At 27.3% G+C, this 16771-nt stretch overlaps 3 protein-coding genes across 7 annotated transcripts; 1 reads left to right on the forward strand and 2 right to left on the reverse strand.

The window, feature by feature from the left end:
* Positions 1-1044: 1044 nt before the first annotated feature.
* On the reverse strand, positions 1045-11052 carry Asator (tau-tubulin kinase asator). 5 transcript variants are annotated; one of them, XM_035096703.1, is made up of 13 exons: positions 10943-11050; positions 7696-7828; positions 7335-7482; positions 7033-7247; positions 6509-6778; positions 6323-6409; positions 5988-6254; positions 5117-5902; positions 3584-3883; positions 3243-3510; positions 2822-3169; positions 2180-2582; positions 1045-1440 (listed from the first exon to the last, which is right to left on the reverse strand). In XM_035096703.1, exons 1-13 carry the CDS (start codon positions 10948-10950, stop codon positions 1386-1388), a joined length of 3288 nt encoding a protein of 1095 aa, XP_034952594.1. In that variant the 5' UTR covers positions 10951-11050; the 3' UTR covers positions 1045-1385. The 5 variants fall into 5 exon arrangements, with proteins under 5 accessions (XP_034952594.1, XP_034952597.1, XP_034952595.1 ...); XM_035096706.1 differs by lacking the exon at positions 10943-11050 and adding an exon at positions 8506-8698; XM_035096704.1 differs by lacking the exon at positions 10943-11050 and adding an exon at positions 8541-8697.
* A 1414-nt stretch (positions 11053-12466) lies between these two features.
* Pgk (phosphoglycerate kinase) lies at positions 12467-14507 on the forward strand. Its single transcript, XM_035096735.1, has 5 exons — positions 12467-12751; positions 12831-13179; positions 13362-13700; positions 13778-13997; positions 14079-14507. The coding sequence occupies exons 1-5, from the start codon at positions 12690-12692 to the stop codon at positions 14354-14356; spliced, it is 1248 nt and encodes a 415-aa protein (XP_034952626.1). The 5' UTR covers positions 12467-12689; the 3' UTR covers positions 14357-14507.
* A 294-nt stretch (positions 14508-14801) lies between these two features.
* On the reverse strand, positions 14802-16467 carry Pex19 (peroxin 19). Its single transcript, XM_035096689.1, has 5 exons — positions 16305-16467; positions 15802-15990; positions 15584-15747; positions 15190-15438; positions 14802-15128 (listed from the first exon to the last, which is right to left on the reverse strand). Exons 1-5 carry the CDS (start codon positions 16366-16368, stop codon positions 14913-14915), a joined length of 882 nt encoding a protein of 293 aa, XP_034952580.1. The 5' UTR covers positions 16369-16467; the 3' UTR covers positions 14802-14912.
* Positions 16468-16771: the final 304 nt, after the last annotated feature.

Below are 16771 nucleotides of genomic sequence, written 5' to 3' on the forward strand. Positions count from 1 at the left end.
TTTTAACTATTATAAAGACAATTATGATTATAAAACAAGTAGCTAAATTTACTAGTTGAGATATATTAGTTTCGACTAGATTTTAATAAGCGCTGATATTAATAATTACATTATGTCAAATTAATTGCAAAATACTAATGAAGAATCTATCTTGTCTATCCTACTGTAAATTAATAACAGAAAAAATTAATAAGCTCATTATTATATAATGAATATTTTGCAATTCGTTTGTTGAATGGATTAGACTTATTTTAAACATTGAAATTTTTTTTATTTCCACTTGAATATTTTATACATGACTAGCATTAGTGGATTTTATCCTTCTCAATCATAGTTAAACTAATAACAAAATTATTTCAAAAAATAATAAATAAAATTCTATCTGTTAAATATGTAAGCTTTTTTATAATTCTTTTTTTATACAAAAAAAAAAAAAAAATTTATTCAATTTATTTTGAAAATTTAATATATTATTATTTATACTAATAAAATAAATTATAGCGATTATTTAAAACTTGTTGCACTCTGTTGAAATAGTGGCTTTTTGAAGACTAGCGCACTTGCCCGGATTTCAAGATTAAATTGATCAAATAATTCTAAAAGACACACGGTTTTACGAATTTTTTATATATATTTAAATGCAGCTAAATAACTATGGAAAAGCCTTTTTTTTTAAGACTCAACTGTAGTATTATTGACTGCAAACAAATGACTGGGTGCATACAAATAAACCTAAAAGAAAATATCGTTCTTTTGACTCTTTTTATCATTCAAATATCATTTTCACACAAAAACCATCCAATTACTTTTTGAAATCATTTTTATAAATAAACTATGAAGTCAAACTGATGCCTATTTTTGTACATTTCTCATTATCTCTTTGAGATCCATTAAGCAGAAAAATCGATCGAGCAATTAATAGCAACCGGATAGCAAGTTACTAATAATAATAATGTAAGTCAATTTTTTGCGATTATTAATTATTTTTACTCTTTTTTGTGTTTCTTTAATTTTTTTCGGAAGAGTAATACACTACATAAATAATTTTTTTTTTCTTAATAATCTACAAAATCACGACAATTGATTCTTCTTTAATTATGTTATCATTCTGATAGCAGTAAAATTACATTAATCGTCCTTCAGTGTATTGCATAAGTACCAACGGATATACTTGAATCGAATATTTTCATTAATTTCAGAAACAAATTTCCATTCTCTCTGTTTCAAATTAAAGTTTTATCATTAACCATAACTTAGTTGTCAGATACTAGAAAAGCTCTATATATTCTTATTTCATCCAGTGAGATATCACATTTCTAGTTGGCTGGAGAATAATTTTGTTGATTGTTGCATGAATCAAAACTATTATGAATCCTAACTGATTCTCACGATTCTTTATTAACTACCGTGGTATCCGGAACCGGTTTGAATCTTCGGCATCTGTAACATATTTTAAAACCTTATGTCAATATTTATTGATAAATAATGCTTACATAATTCAAATTATTTTTATTCAAAATTGTAACAATTCAATTTCATAATATAAAAAAGAAAACTGTTGAGAAATATTACCTAAAAAGTAAATAAGGTTTTAATTATAATATATTGTAAAATTTTATATAATGGAATCGTTTTGCAATAATTGTAATTTACAGAGAATAATTGTAAGAAAAATATGTACGCAAATTACAACCAAAATTAAATAGAGATTTTTTTAAAGAATAAATTTGTTTTGATAATCATGAATACTATTTCTAGGTAAAATTTTTTGGATGCTTCAAATATAGTCGAATGAATCAATATACATGAAAAGAAACCATAGTAACAAGATATGTAAACTAATTTATGAAACTAGTGTAAATTCAAAACTATTTCATGTCATTCACTTTCCTATGAAGCTAATCTATATTAACCCGATTTAGATATTCGCGATTTAAAAAATTGACCATTATTTTTATTCTATTATCTATCTATCTAACAATCAATTATTATCATTGTTCATACAGAACTTTTTGTAAATAAAAATTTTCACTTGAACATAATTATAAACAAATATACCAATTAATTAATTAATGAATTAAAGATGTTAATTAAAACAGTTAATGGTGCATGAGGTTTAAATATGTCAAATAAAATGATAAGTGAAAAAAGCTTAAAATTCATATAACATTAGCCATACCTAGCATTATTTTCAGCCACATGAGGCGGTAATGATGAAGGTGGTGGTGGAGGCTGCGTGCTTGGTAGACCACTGCTATCTGAATCATTATCACTGCTTTCTTCAGTTCTTTTACCTGAATCTAACAAACATGAGGGTACGCCTCTAGTATGAAACCAAGATAACATTTCCGATCTTGGCTTCCATCTTGGTGGTCTTGCATTTATTTGACTAGCATGTGTTACATATTTCTCACTTTGCCTGCGTCTACGTAAAGCTGGAGTACATCCAGTTAAATTTTCCTCTTCTGTTGAACTAGTTGATGTTAAAGGTGGCACATTCGGTCGAGCATCAGGTAATGTTGCACATCGCCTTAAGGTTGGTGTTTCTGTCATGTGAACTGATAGTGGTTTACCTTTGGTGACTAAAATTTATTAGGGTTAGTAGTGTATAAAAAGCTTGATCTGAAGCTCTATGTCAAATGTGTAAACATAACTTATTAATTATTTACAATCAATAATGAAATGATTAATAATTATTAAATTTATTAAAGAATTAAAAAAGCATTTTGCTATATAAAATTGATATTAAAATATACATGCAATTTTAAGTATAACAAGCTTATTTACACAAAAAAATTTAATATATTTTTTAATAACTCACCAGAATTTTTGTCATTTAATTGAGATGATGTCGTTAAAGATTTTTCTTGATCATTTCCTGTACTAGTTTTAATATTAATATTGGCATCAGCTATAGGCTCAGATAAAGAACATCTTGGACTATTGACGAATACAGGAATTTTGCTATGAACTTTTTGAATTTCACGTTCTTTATTGTGCTTTATTTCACGTAATGATGTAGTATTTGAAGTTGGGGTAGTATTTAATGCAACTGTTGATTTATTACTCATATTTAAACGACTTTCCGTTGCATCGTAATATATTGAAGGTTCTTCCGGACCAGGATTTGGACTAGCTGGACTACCTGTTGTACCATTTGTCAATTTTTCTAACAAATAAAAATAATGATCAATTTAAACACCTTAGTATAGAGATAATTGATTAATGTTATTGTCATTTACTTGTAATTAATTCTTTATCAGCACTAGTTTGAACAACCGTAGTTCCACCAGTAGAATCAACAACTCTTATTTCTAATCTTCCAGCAACAGCTCCTTCTTCTTCATCACATACTGGAGGCTCTTCCGTGGCTAAAGTTGATGTAAATGCAATACTTGGAGCACTAGCACGTTTATGTTCAGTACGTTTTTTCGGTTCATCATATCGTTTTGCAATATTCCACATAACATCAACTTCGTAAAGTAAATCATCGAATGCTGCTTGTTGAACCTATTTTGTAAAGTATTATTATCCATATTGATAAACTAAAATTTTCTTAATATTTTTATGAATATATACAAACCAAAGGTGCTTCTAGATGAGCACGAACGTGTGACGCCAGCGCCGGTACGCTCCAGGCTCGTGGTAAAGCGCCTTGAAGGTCTGGATAGTTTTCTATACCTGTAATATTTAAGCACCGATGACGTACACCTGTTCGTGGCGAGTCTTCACTTATTCTTGAAAGTACGGTTTGTATTGCTAATGCAGCATTCGGTGGTGATGCACTTGACGTCACTGATACTGCTTGAGCAACGGAATTTTTAACGTCTTGATTTCCAACTGTTAAATTCGCCATGGCAATAACTTCAGTGTCAACTGTGGACTATAAATATAAGTTTGTAGAAGAAATTTTGCTTATTTTTATTTCAGCTCGGATCTTAAATGACCTTAATTTTAACATACATTGATCTTGTAATTGCATTCGTTATTTTATGATTATATATTAAATACAACAATCAATTTCGAAATAGCTTTTTTAACTTTATTTTAATATTTATATTCGACTATGAGAAGTAAAAAAATAATTAATAACATTTAAAATACATAATAAAAAAGACTAGAGATGATTGACTCATGAATATATAAAATCAAACAAATCTTTAATAATCAGTTTTTTCTTCAAAATAATACATGATCGTAGAGTTGTCTTTTTTGAACTAGTTATTAATCTCAAACTTATTCTAATTGAATTCATAAAAATCAGAGTTTTAATCTTCATTCTCGTATAACTGAATTCAGAAGAAATCAGTCTTAAGTTCAATGACTCGATTAAAAAATCATTTACTTTTATTTACATTTAGATGTTAAGGTCATCTAAGATTAAATCATCATAGTACACAGTAACAAAAATCTATACTTCAAAATCTATTTCGTAAGAAAGAATTTTCAAAAATTTCACTGTTATTAAATAGTACATTTCATGCCTAGGGGGACAATTTGACTAGCTTAAACCACGTGTAAAATTACAACCTGAGCCGAAGGCGAGGGTGATAAACACGTGGTTTAAGATAGTCTAATAGTCCTCCTTAGGGCTGAATATAATTTTTCGTCATACCTGCATGGAAAGTTCAAACCCTCTCTAATGGAAAAGTGAACTTTCCACGTGGGTATGACGAAAAAATTTTGTCATCATTTAATTTTTCATTAAAAGTACATGTGTATTGAAGAATTTTTAATGCTTTATATATCACTAATTTGTTTTCAATAAATAAGAAAGAAATGTATCTATGAAAAATATAATAAATTATCTATGCTCATATAAAAAAAATCCCTTTCGGTAACAAAAAATAATTGCTAAAAAAGAAGCCACCATTTGTAATCCAACTAAAAGTAAATCCATTAGTAAATAATCCTACAAAAACTAAAATTTAAAGAATATATTTTTATATAAAAAATTAATATGATTATTAATGATGAAGATTGTTTTTAAGCATTAAGCAATATTTTATTCAGTACTCAAGTACACCCTCAACAACTCAAAAATAAAATTATATATTTGTTTAAATGAAATTAAAGCAATATTTTTTCTAATATTATTACTACAGTTATGATTTACCTGAGGTAATATAGTTGATACAGTACCCTTGTGCTCTGGACTCTGTAAATTATCTCCTTTCCATTCATTATCAGTTTCTTCAGAATCATCAAACTGTGACTTCCACTGGGATGCTAATGTAAGTCCACCTCCACCACGTGTGACTTGTTGCAAAGCCGACACATTATCATCATCAATCTGTGCAAATTGTGTTATTGAACAATCTCGTATTGCTGAACGACCTGTCCTTGCACGTCTTCGTGGCTCTCGTCGCATTGGTTCACGTTGTTCTGTTACGGGACTTTGATTACCAGCTTGTTTTGTATTTGTAACATCATAAGAACAATAGGAAGCATCAACATCAGTTTGAATTCTAGGACTAGGGGGATCACCAGGATTCGTTTCGGGCAAAGCTACGACACGTAGTCTTGCAAAAGTAGCTCCACTAGCAGATTTTCGTAGAGGAGCTATTGTATTAGCAACTGGTTTAGAACGTGGCACTTCAGAAGCTGAGCGTGCTGATGCCATTAATGCATCACCTTCTTTGTCAACGGGTTTATCAATTGGTGGAACAGGAGATTGTGTTTCAACTGCCATAGATACAGCACGACGTTTTTTTGGTGATATTTGAACAGGCAGTACTGACGTTACATCTTGTCCAACTGGTGGATGAATATTATCTGTAATTTGTATCGTTGCATTGCAGTTTTTGTCCCGGCCCTGATGACTAATTGCAGGTGAAAATGGAGTTGGAGATCCATCATTGCCTAGTAGTAGTCTACATATGCTTTCAATATCCATTTTTGCCTATAAATTATTAAAAAAATATAGTATTCTGTTCTTCCAACACTTTTAAATTGTATTCGTTGTATTTTTGATGATATTTTCTTACCTCTTTTCTATTATCCGGTTCTACATTTTCTTGATTATTTGTATCTACATTTGGAGTTGTTGGAGGATGATTAATAGTTGTTGCTGTAGTTAAAGCAGGAGGTAAAGTAACTGTTGGTAAGGATCTAGTTGTAGGTAGTCCTTCATTGGCTATTAAAGGTCTTTCCCAATCATAGGGATCATGAAGTTTTACACCTCGCCGTTTTATACATCTTTCAAATAAACCAGCAAGCATTGCATAATCTGGTTTGTCTGCATATTGTAAACTCTGTTGGAAATTAAATGGTTAAAAAGGTACTATAACTCATTAATTAAATAAAATATCAAAATTAATACCTGAATATGTTCTAAAAAAAGACGTAAATCGGATGGAAGATGCTTTAATAATAAGCGGTGATCGTACTTTTCTTTTAAAGTACCAACCTAACAATAATGATAGATCATAAGTGAAATAGTTAGAACATGATAAAATAAATATCTTAGTTTTTAACATATTTATTATGACAAATATGGTAACTTTACCTGTTCTTTGTCTTTTATTTTCCGCCATGGCAATTGTCCATTGACAAATTCTACAAGCATATAAAATAGTGACCACAAATCATCATGCCTACCCATTTCTTTATTTTTATGAGCATTAACAGAAGCATATCGCACTGTTCCACGGAATCCTGCCGCGGCACGTGCAGGACGAACTTCCCCAGTGCTAGTTGTGAATTGTCGAGCTAGTCCGAAGTCTAACATATAAACCATTCGACTATTGGATGGGTGACGACCGATGGAAAAATTCGACTAAAAAAATTAATAAATTTGTTGTCAATGAAAAATAAGTAGTACTAATAAAAATAAATTACAAATCAAATTTAACTATATAATCTAATGATAGATATAAATTTAAAAAGTCTATCCAAAATTAAATGTCAAATACAACAAAATTAATTAAAATAAAATTGAAAATTTTCAACGGGTTTTTGATATTTAATTTAATTATTAATAAGATATTGTTTATACACCAACTTTCATTATTGAAATTTGAAAAAACTTACAGGTTTAATATCTCTGTGGAGGAAGCCCACGTCATGTATATTCTCTATTGCTTTTAAAATTTGAAGACCGAGTCGTAAAGTAGTTGACAAAGAAAAGGCACCTCGAGGCTGTGCACGTCGTAATTCCGCTAAATTTTTACCTTGTAATTGCATCACGACATAATTGAATCTATCATTTCTACCACAGCCTATAAAGCGACACACATGTTCTTTACCTGTAAAACAATTAATTCCATAACAGTGATATATAATTATATATATATGTATATAAATATAATATTGTAAATGTAAAAATAATATACCCTGTAATTTTTTTAGAACAGCCACTTCCATTTTCAGTACTTGTTTTGGTTGTCTGGCGGACTCAACTTTGAGAGCTACTTGTTCCTTCGTAAGTAAATCGAGACCTTCGTAAATTTCTCCAAAACCACCTCCACCAATCTTTCTCATCTATATTTTGAATAATATAAATACATTTAAAAAAAAAATTAATTGAATATTTAAGGGTATTAACGATATATTCAATACTAAGTATTTGTTTGAAATTATGTTTAGATATTATAAATGCCTGTTAAATAACGATATTGATGATTAATTAAAATTTATTTCGAAAATAGTGAATGAGAAGATAATTACTCAAGAATCAACAAAATTTCAACTCACAACTTTCCATCGCTCTTTCACTACATGGCCTGGCTGCAATAAATCCTCACTCGTCATCGTGATGTTGTTATTGTGATCGGTGCTATCGTCGCCTACATGCCTTAATTCTAACTTGTCTGGATGACTTAGATACCTAAAAAATCCGAACGATTATTTTTATCAGCCATGACACTCTAATGAATCAAACTAAAAAGTTAATATTCAAGGACTGTAATTAAACATTATTAAATTACTTCTATGCATGCAATCAATGAGGAAAGTTTACTCATCACACCCTAACATTCAGTTAATATCATTAATATTTAAATGTAGTATAATAAAAATTGTCAATAAAATTAGTCCACTTTAGGCAGCCATGACTGAGGGCGGATAGTGGGTGCAGCTAGTTACAGGGGTTGGTTTTTATGAAACTTTTAACCACTCTTTATAGACTATTATCCGAAAAAGTATTAAATAATCTGTGTATAAAATAAAATACAATAATAAAGTCATTTCAAATAATTGATAAATTATATAAAAGTGTATTTTAAGATAGTAGTTAAAGAATAAAATAATTTTACGAATAAGTATTCAGCGTAATGACAACGAAATGATTTCTGTTTTTTATTTAACACTAAAAAAAAATCTTCTAGTAAATAATGAAATTTTAAAATGAAAACTTTTTATTCTTACTGACACCGTTGTCTTTTGAAATAAAAAAGAAAAAGTTCATAGTGTTTCGACTTTTTTGTTCACTTTGTAATGTCATTATTCACTCTGTATCAGTTTTCTCATTATTGAAACATCAAACTAACTAGTTTTTAAACTTACTAATACTTAAAATATTATAGTAATAATTCATTTACTCATTAAAAAATAATTATTCGTGATAATCGTTCCCAATTTTAGAGGTGGTAATAGAAATTTATTCTTAAAACTTAATTTTCGTACGAGCACCGTACGAAATACAGTCAATAGACTATACGACAGCCATCTTCAAACTCGATTAGTTAGATCGACGTGGGAGGGCGACACACACACATAAAACCCTTTCGTCGCGTTTTATAAATCTAAAAAATCTAAATACTATCCTGTATTTTGATGTATGTATCTTTCTTTGACTATACTCTACGTAAAAAATGTTTCTTAGTACAATTTTTTTTTAAAAGATAATTATTCTTTTTTACTGACAAATAATTTTTTTTAAATTACATCAAGTAAAAAGTGATTGAAAATGTCATTAATGAGTTATTAATAAATGAAAATCGTTACAAAATCACGACCTCTGGAATGATTTCAATTATAACATAAACTAATGTTTATTATTTATACATATACATAGAATACATATATATACATATATGTTGCACAATGCAACCTAAATGCAGAAATCACTTAGTATTTCCGGTATTTGAATCAAGGTAGTTTAGATAAAAAAAATGATTTTATCATAATATTCTAGAGAACATTGAAAACAAATGTAATAATTTTTCAATGACAATCAAATAATAATTAATTTCAAATTATAAATGAATGTAAGAAATACTAAATATTAAATGATGTAAGTACAGTCTTTGAAAAAAACAAAATATAGACAGATGAAAGTTGTAATTAATGTTGAGTTTAATTTCAGAAAATTATCTGCTCCAATATACGAGTTATAGAAACAAAATTGATTTAACAGTTTTTAAATTTTCTACTGTTACGAATAATTTAAAAAAAAAATTAATATTTAATTAATGATCTTTATCTTACTTTAGTATATGGCAATATATATTATATTATAATATGTACTTTGTTTATGCTAAAATAAACATTGTATATTTGAAAAATATACAAAAGTGTAAATATATAAATATTGATTTCTGCAAGTCTATTATTCATAAATAATCGCTTATAATAAGATAATAAATTTTAACAAACGAAATGTATTAACTGTATGAGTTATCATAATGAAATATCTTTTTAGCAAACACTATGAATTATTTTATAGAATAACACAAGATGTAATATTATGAAAGTTTTTGAATCACGTGAAAATTCTATCTGAATTGAGTGCAACTCAAAACCACTAACAACATGGTCTTATGTACATTTTTATTTTTGAAATATTTCAACATAATAATTATATTAAGAGCATGAGAAAATACTAAAGTACAATACTATAAATAACGTGGTGTAAAAATAAAAAAAGGATAGAGAAAAATGCTTAAAAAAGGTTTTAAGTTATCTTAAAAAATGAATAAATTATTGTACTTTCATACGACATTTTATATCATTGTATCAACATATTATTTATAACTTATGGGTTATATTTCTATAAAAGATATCGAAAATTGAATATTTAAATATTGGGATCAAAAATGAGTTTTTTCAGTATTCAAGTTACCGACTGCTTTCTACAAATAAATACAGAGAAATGTTTTTTTTTTATAAAATATGTATATCTTTTCAGCACAAAACACTTGATTGTATTCTATCATATCCTTATAAAGATTTCTGCAGATTTATATTATTTAGTTATTTTATTGTAAAGTTAGATAACTCATAAATATCTTATATATTTACAGATGTTTCAATTAATTATTATCAATCATCATGTCACGTAAAATTGTCAAGTGTTAATGTACATGAGTCAAAATATAACTTTCCAAGAAAAATACTTTTCTCAAAGTTCATGGCAGTTTAAATCGACTTAAAAAAAATCTTACATTATATTTATTCTTTTCTCCTCTACTGGATAAAATTTTTCATATAATTATACTGCGATAAAATAAGATTAAACTTAACAACAAAATCCAATAAATTGATGTATAATAAATATTATTATTTACACAATATTGAAATTGTCTAAATAATTATAAGGATAAAGAAAAGTTTTCGATTTTTTTATAAAAATAACATATTTGTTATAATAAATTTAACAATTACTACACTCTCGTCCGGTCTTTTGTATTCTCAAATAGATACTGAATTAAGAGAAAAGAACCGGTTAAAAATATAGTCTTTATGGATAAATTAATCCGAAACGTTTCAAATTAATAAGCTTGAATTTTCCATTGTATAAAAACAATGTTATAAATAGTTTTTAAAAATTAATATAACATTTACTTATACTTAGTAGACATTGTTTTCTTGAAAATTAAGAATAAAAGAGTAAAATTATTCGTAAGTTTGTGTAAATTAATTGAACTTTATCAGATTGGTATGTATGGCCTTTATTTTCTATTGAATTATAATTCTGTGTAATTCTGAAAAGAATACCTACCACTTCATTCTTCTTCAATTGTAAAAATTAATGTGACACAAAATAAAAAATTGAAAAAAAAAACAACGTACTTTATGTAAAAGCCCGCACTGATCTACTTATGAGTAGTCAGAGGCATACACGAATTCAACTACATAAATATAAGAGTGGGTAGAAATGTGGAGTAAAATAACTTGACCACTAGAATGAAACATTTAATGGACGTCGTGATATAGCATTTAGATAATATAACTATGAAAAAAAGTTCAGCACTAATTTCAGAAATTTTTATTCAAGCTTTTGAAGATGTTTATCTTATTTATAAAAGATATTCAAATTATTCAAACAACTAAATAAATAATATTCTGAAATTTCAACCAACTTAATCAAGATGCTATTTCATATATTATAAGAATTTCAACTTCTACATAATTATAAAACTTGTTCAACTATTTACAAATACACTGTCATTTTTACATTTAATTAATCTAAAAATCATTTACAATTTTTTATTTTTATATCTTTCAAGAACTGTGTATACATAGAGATATTGAACTACACTTTTATTAAATAACTTGCGTTATAGTTGTGAATTCTAGTTAATTTCAGCTCTAATTTTGTACATGACCTAACTTTAAAATGAGTTTGGGACAACATTTTTCTTGACTTGAATTAAAAGCCTCCCATTTATTTTTACAATATTTAGATTAGATCTATTGATCAATTAATGTCTCATTAATATTATCTGACTCTAATTCATTGATTTTTTATCTATAAAATAATAATTACGAGCTAATTAATTGTATTATTATAGTAATATAAATTCAATGACATTGTACCAATTACAACGGTTAAAAATATTAAGCATTAGTTTATACATAATCATAAAAAACACTAATTTCATATAAATTTGAATAAAATTTATTTTTAATTTGTATCGGCTTTACTTTGATGTTCTCGTAAGGTCGAATAATAATATTGTTTATTTATCATTTGTTTACAAAAAATTAGTTTAGAAAAAATTTATTCAACCATTATAAAACTTCATCACTTTGAATGTGTATATTTAGAAGAAAGGAATCACTTGTTTTTTTCATTTTAAATTATCGAAAATGTTCCACCATATGTATTATCAATTTATCCTTCAATATTTTTATGTTATTATCACGTAATTTTAACTTGGCATCTTGGCATGTTAAAAAACATTTTCGGAGACTGGTAATATTTTACGCGGTATTTTGCTTCGAATCTGACAATATTAATTTAGTTATAAAATATTAGTCTCAGATGGCGAACTAATCGTGATTAAAAAAACAACGATAAATATCATGGATATTGTCCTTTATTAAAAAGTTTGTTCTAAACAGAAATGAATTTATTTGAAAAAATTTTTACTTATAAAAAAAATGATTATGGAAAATAATTCTCCAAAAAATGGCATAAGGAATTTGTTTTTTTTTTCAAAAGTAATGTTACTAGAATGAATTCTAGTGAACTTATTTATTTGATGATATTACTCTAAACGCGCCTTAAAAATCGCTCGATCGTTAAAAATTGAAAGGCGATTGACAACACACGAGGTTGCTTTATACAACGTCCTTTGTTTGACATTGATTCATCATTTTATTGAATTAATACAAATCGTTTGAGTATTCATCGACGATTATACTAATTGTCATTTGTTAAATTATATTAAATATATAACATAACTTAATTTAAAATTCGCGTGTGGTTTAATTTTTTCTCAAGAAGTTATTTTTCCATTAATATGGCTTTAAATAAACTCAGCGTTGACAAAGTGGATCTTGCCGGTAAAAGAGTATTAATAAGGTATAAGATAATTTACTAATTTATAATAATTATTTTATTTTAATATAATAATAAATAATTACTGTTATTCGTTCATCAGAGTTGACTTCAATGTACCACTCAAAGAAGGAAAAATTACTAATAACCAACGAATTGTTGCTGCCTTGGACACTGTCAAATATGCTCTTGATAAAAAAGCTAAAAGTGTTGTATTAATGTCTCACTTAGGGCGACCAGATGGTTCAAAAAATCTTAAATATACTTTGAAACCTGTAGCAGATGAGCTCAAATCTCTGCTTGGAAAAGACATTTTATTTTTGGATGATTGTGTAGGACCAAGCGTTGAAGCTGCATGTGCTGATCCTGCACCTGGTTCTATTATACTTTTAGAAAATCTTAGGTTCCATGTTGAAGAAGAAGGCAAAGGTGTTGGACCTGATGGTAGCAAGGTAATAGTTTATTTAAAAATAAAAAGTACATGATATTTAACACTTTTCGTAATTCAACTTATGTAAGTTATTTTTTTAACTATAGACGAAAATATTATGAATAATATATTTCACATCTAAAAAAATACATAATTAGAGATAACGAGAATAAATTTTAAGTGAAAAAATATTTTTTTCATTAGATCAAAGCAGATAAGGACAAAGTGGCTGAATTTCGTGCATCTCTGAGAAAACTTGGTGATGTTTATGTTAATGATGCTTTTGGTACTGCTCACCGAGCTCACAGTTCTATGATGGGAGATGGTTTCGATATAAGAGCAAGTGGTTTCTTATTGAAGAAAGAACTTGAATACTTTGCCAAAGCTTTAGATAATCCAGAAAAACCATTCCTTGCAATCTTGGGTGGAGCTAAGGTTGCTGATAAAATACAATTGATCAATAATTTATTAGATAAAGTTAATGAAATGATCATCGGCGGTGGTATGGCTTATACTTTCCTTAAAGTAACTAAAGGAATGAAGGTAACTTAATCAATTTATTATAAAATTATTTCTGTAACAATTATGTCAATTGTACAATCTTATTTATTTATTTTTAGATAGGAAATTCCCTCTTTGATGAAGAAGGAGCTAAAATAGTTAATGATCTTCTAGAAAAAGCGAAAAAAAATAATGTTCAAGTTCATCTTCCTGTTGATTTTGTAACTGCAGATAAATTTGCAGAAGATGCAGCAGTTGGAGCAGCAGATGTTGAAGGAGGTATTCCAGATGGATGGATGGGGCTTGATGTTGGACCAAAATCACGTGAATTATTTGCAGGTACTTCATTGCTATAAGCAATGACATAACTGTTCCACAATATCTTTTTAATATAATTTATTTTCAATTATTATTTGTCAGAACCAATCAAGAGAGCGAAAGTAATCGTTTGGAATGGACCTGCTGGTGTCTTTGAATTTGAAAATTTCAGTAAAGGAACTAAAAGCTTAATGGACAATGTAGTTGAAGCAACAACTCGAGGAGCTATTACAATTATAGGAGGAGGTGATACAGCTACGTGTGCAGCCAAGTGGAAAACCGAAGATAAAGTTAGCCATGTTAGTACTGGTGGTGGTGCTAGTTTGGAATTGTTGGAAGGAAAAGTACTTCCTGGAGTAGATGCTCTTTCTCCTGCATAAAAGTATTTAGATTATATCGTATTATTAAAAAGAATATATGATGTAGATCGTTGTATCATTGTATGATTAATATTACATTCAAATGTAAAATTTATTGAAGTTCGTATTGTATGTAATAAGTGAAATAAATAAAGTAAATTGGAAATATTAATATTTTTTGTTATTTTTTTCAAATATTCAGTAAAATCGAATAAAATCCACGATTTACTGTGTTGAATTAATTTATAAAAATATTTTCCTGAAGACAGTTTTACTATGTACAATAGTAAAATAAAGAAAAATATTAAATAGAATAAGAATCTTAGATAATTACCGAAATTTACATTTATGCATTTATGAGCATCAGACACTATTAAATATTTAATAAATAAGTGGTAAGTAGTTGATAAATTGGTGTTTTCTATTAGTCATGGAAAAAATTTTTTATAATTGAATAAGTATTATGTGTAATTAACATGAATCCTATTATTTTAATTGTTTCAATTAAACAATAATTTTATATACAATTATTATAAAAAAAAAAATTACTTATACCCTTTTTAAACCTAACGTTACATCACATTATATTACAATTTTGTAAATTCATATTAGGCGGTAAGATTGGATTTCCATCAGGATCAAATTGTAAATTTCCAGCTTGGTCTCCTATTAATTCATCAGGCGGTTGACCACAACTTTGCATGTCGTGCATTAGTGATAACACTTTATCAAATCTTTGTTTTTTAACATCTTCACCATCATCATCTTTTTCGTTTTCCAATTCTCTACATACCTAAACAGAAAACGTCAACATTAATTTTGTGATAATAGTTAAACAAATGATAAAAACCTACTTTCTGCATAAGATCAAGTTGTTTAGTAAATCTGTCTAATTCTTTTTGAGGAAGAGTACTACGTTTTCCATCAAGCCAAGATGGATATTTATCAACCAAGTCTTTTAATGAAGGATATAAAACTTCCTTTGATAATAATGATTGCATCATTCCTTGCATAAAAGGAAAGAAATCATTACTGGAGTCATCAAAAGATGTTTTGGCAAACATGGCAGCAATTTCTTCTTCAGATATCATTGGTTCACTATTCTGAAAAAATTAATTTTTAATTAATTGTTATTTAAAATCATATTTCTAAATGATTCAACGTTCAATGGTATTTTATTTAAATTAAGAGTATTTTATATTATATTTTTTTTATTAAATATTATTAAAAGAAAAATCAATGTCATACTTTTAAATTTTCTGATGTTGCAGATAAGTCTTTCAAAGTCTGTGCAATTGCTGCTTGAAAATCAGATCCATCTTCATCATTATCATTCACTGGATTTGAAGATATTGCACTCGCAACTGTGTGTGCCATTTTTTGGAAAGATTCTTCCAAATCAAGACCAGATCCTACATGTAAAATTCAATTCAAATAACTTGTCTTTATTAATAATTAAAATTTACCATTTTGAATTAAGTTTTCGAAATTTTTCTCAAACTGTTCTGCTGTCTGTTTTATAAAATCTGTAGACCATGCCCCATCAGACGTAACTTCTTCCGATGTTTGCTCCTTTGCTTGTGAAGCTATTATTGTAGAATCCGTTTCTTTTCGTATTTGTGATGGTTGAGTCTTATCAAAATCTGCTAGAGCACCTGGGATAGTATTTTTTATCAAATATTTATTCAATTTATTATCAATACTCTATAATATTAATTAAACATGATTAAAACATCATGAAAAAAAATAATAAAGTCTATGATAAAGAAAAATAAATTAAAATTTTTCAGAAGCTATTTGAAATACGTTTTTATAGAAGTAATTCAAAAATAATCAATATTAATAGCTAATAAACAAGATTTTATGAAAATATAGGTTAATTTATTCATAGATGCAAAAAAAAAACATCAGCTCCGAATGAAAAATTTTCTATTATTTTAAAGTAATTATTTTATTATTTTATATTCACTGTTTAATAACTCGTCCAACTCGGGGTCTGTAGATGAATCCTGAGATTTATTTTCACAATCCATTTTCAGTGGTCCAAAAATCAGCAAAACAAGTTTATATCAAAGTTCCTAAAAATGTGATTTGGCGGAATGATGTCTGAATTGATGTTGAAACATGGCCGACTGTATTTTAAACTCGTATTGAATTGTTTGGACTTTAACCACAAAACAACTTGAACTTTAAAGTCCAATCAAAATGATAATATGATCATATGAAAATGTTTTTTTCTCTATTTTACTCTTTCATAATTATTATTGCATCAGATTTTACCTTATGTTCAAGCATTTATTATAAGTTGAGAAATCTTGAGTATGAAAAATATACCTTGAAAATTCATAATTATTATTATTACTCTGTAAATGATTATCTTACTTAATAATAATATTATTAATAATAAATGTTAGTAAACAAATATTTTATTTTATT

Source organism: Chelonus insularis, unplaced genomic scaffold, assembly GCF_013357705.1.
Source record: "Chelonus insularis isolate UGA/USDA-ARS -01 unplaced genomic scaffold, ASM1335770v1 contig_145_pilon, whole genome shotgun sequence".
NCBI classification, from domain to species: Eukaryota; Metazoa; Arthropoda; class Insecta; order Hymenoptera; family Braconidae; genus Chelonus; species Chelonus insularis.

Excerpts from the sequence above, each read along its gene's own strand:
- Pex19 (XM_035096689.1), bottom strand. The coding sequence starts at position 16,368 with ATGGATTGTGAAAATAAATCTCAGGATTCATCTACAGACCCCGAGTTG. Across the intron at positions 15,748-15,801 it reads CGAAAACTTAATTCAAAATG|GATCTGGTCTTGATTTGGAA; the intron begins GTAAATTTTAAT and ends TTTTACATGTAG. Across the intron at positions 15,129-15,189 it reads AACTTGATCTTATGCAGAAA|GTATGTAGAGAATTGGAAAA; the intron begins GTAGGTTTTTAT and ends TTTTCTGTTTAG.
- Pgk (XM_035096735.1), top strand. The coding sequence starts at position 12,690 with ATGGCTTTAAATAAACTCAGCGTTGACAAAGTGGATCTTGCCGGTAAA. Across the intron at positions 13,701-13,777 it reads AAGTAACTAAAGGAATGAAG|ATAGGAAATTCCCTCTTTGA; the intron begins GTAACTTAATCA and ends ATTTATTTTTAG. Across the intron at positions 13,998-14,078 it reads ATCACGTGAATTATTTGCAG|AACCAATCAAGAGAGCGAAA; the intron begins GTACTTCATTGC and ends ATTATTTGTCAG.
- Asator (XM_035096703.1), bottom strand. Across the intron at positions 3,884-5,116 it reads TATCAACTATATTACCTCAG|TCCACAGTTGACACTGAAGT; the intron begins GTAAATCATAAC and ends TTATATTTATAG. Across the intron at positions 3,511-3,583 it reads CTCATCTAGAAGCACCTTTG|GTTCAACAAGCAGCATTCGA; the intron begins GTTTGTATATAT and ends TTTACAAAATAG.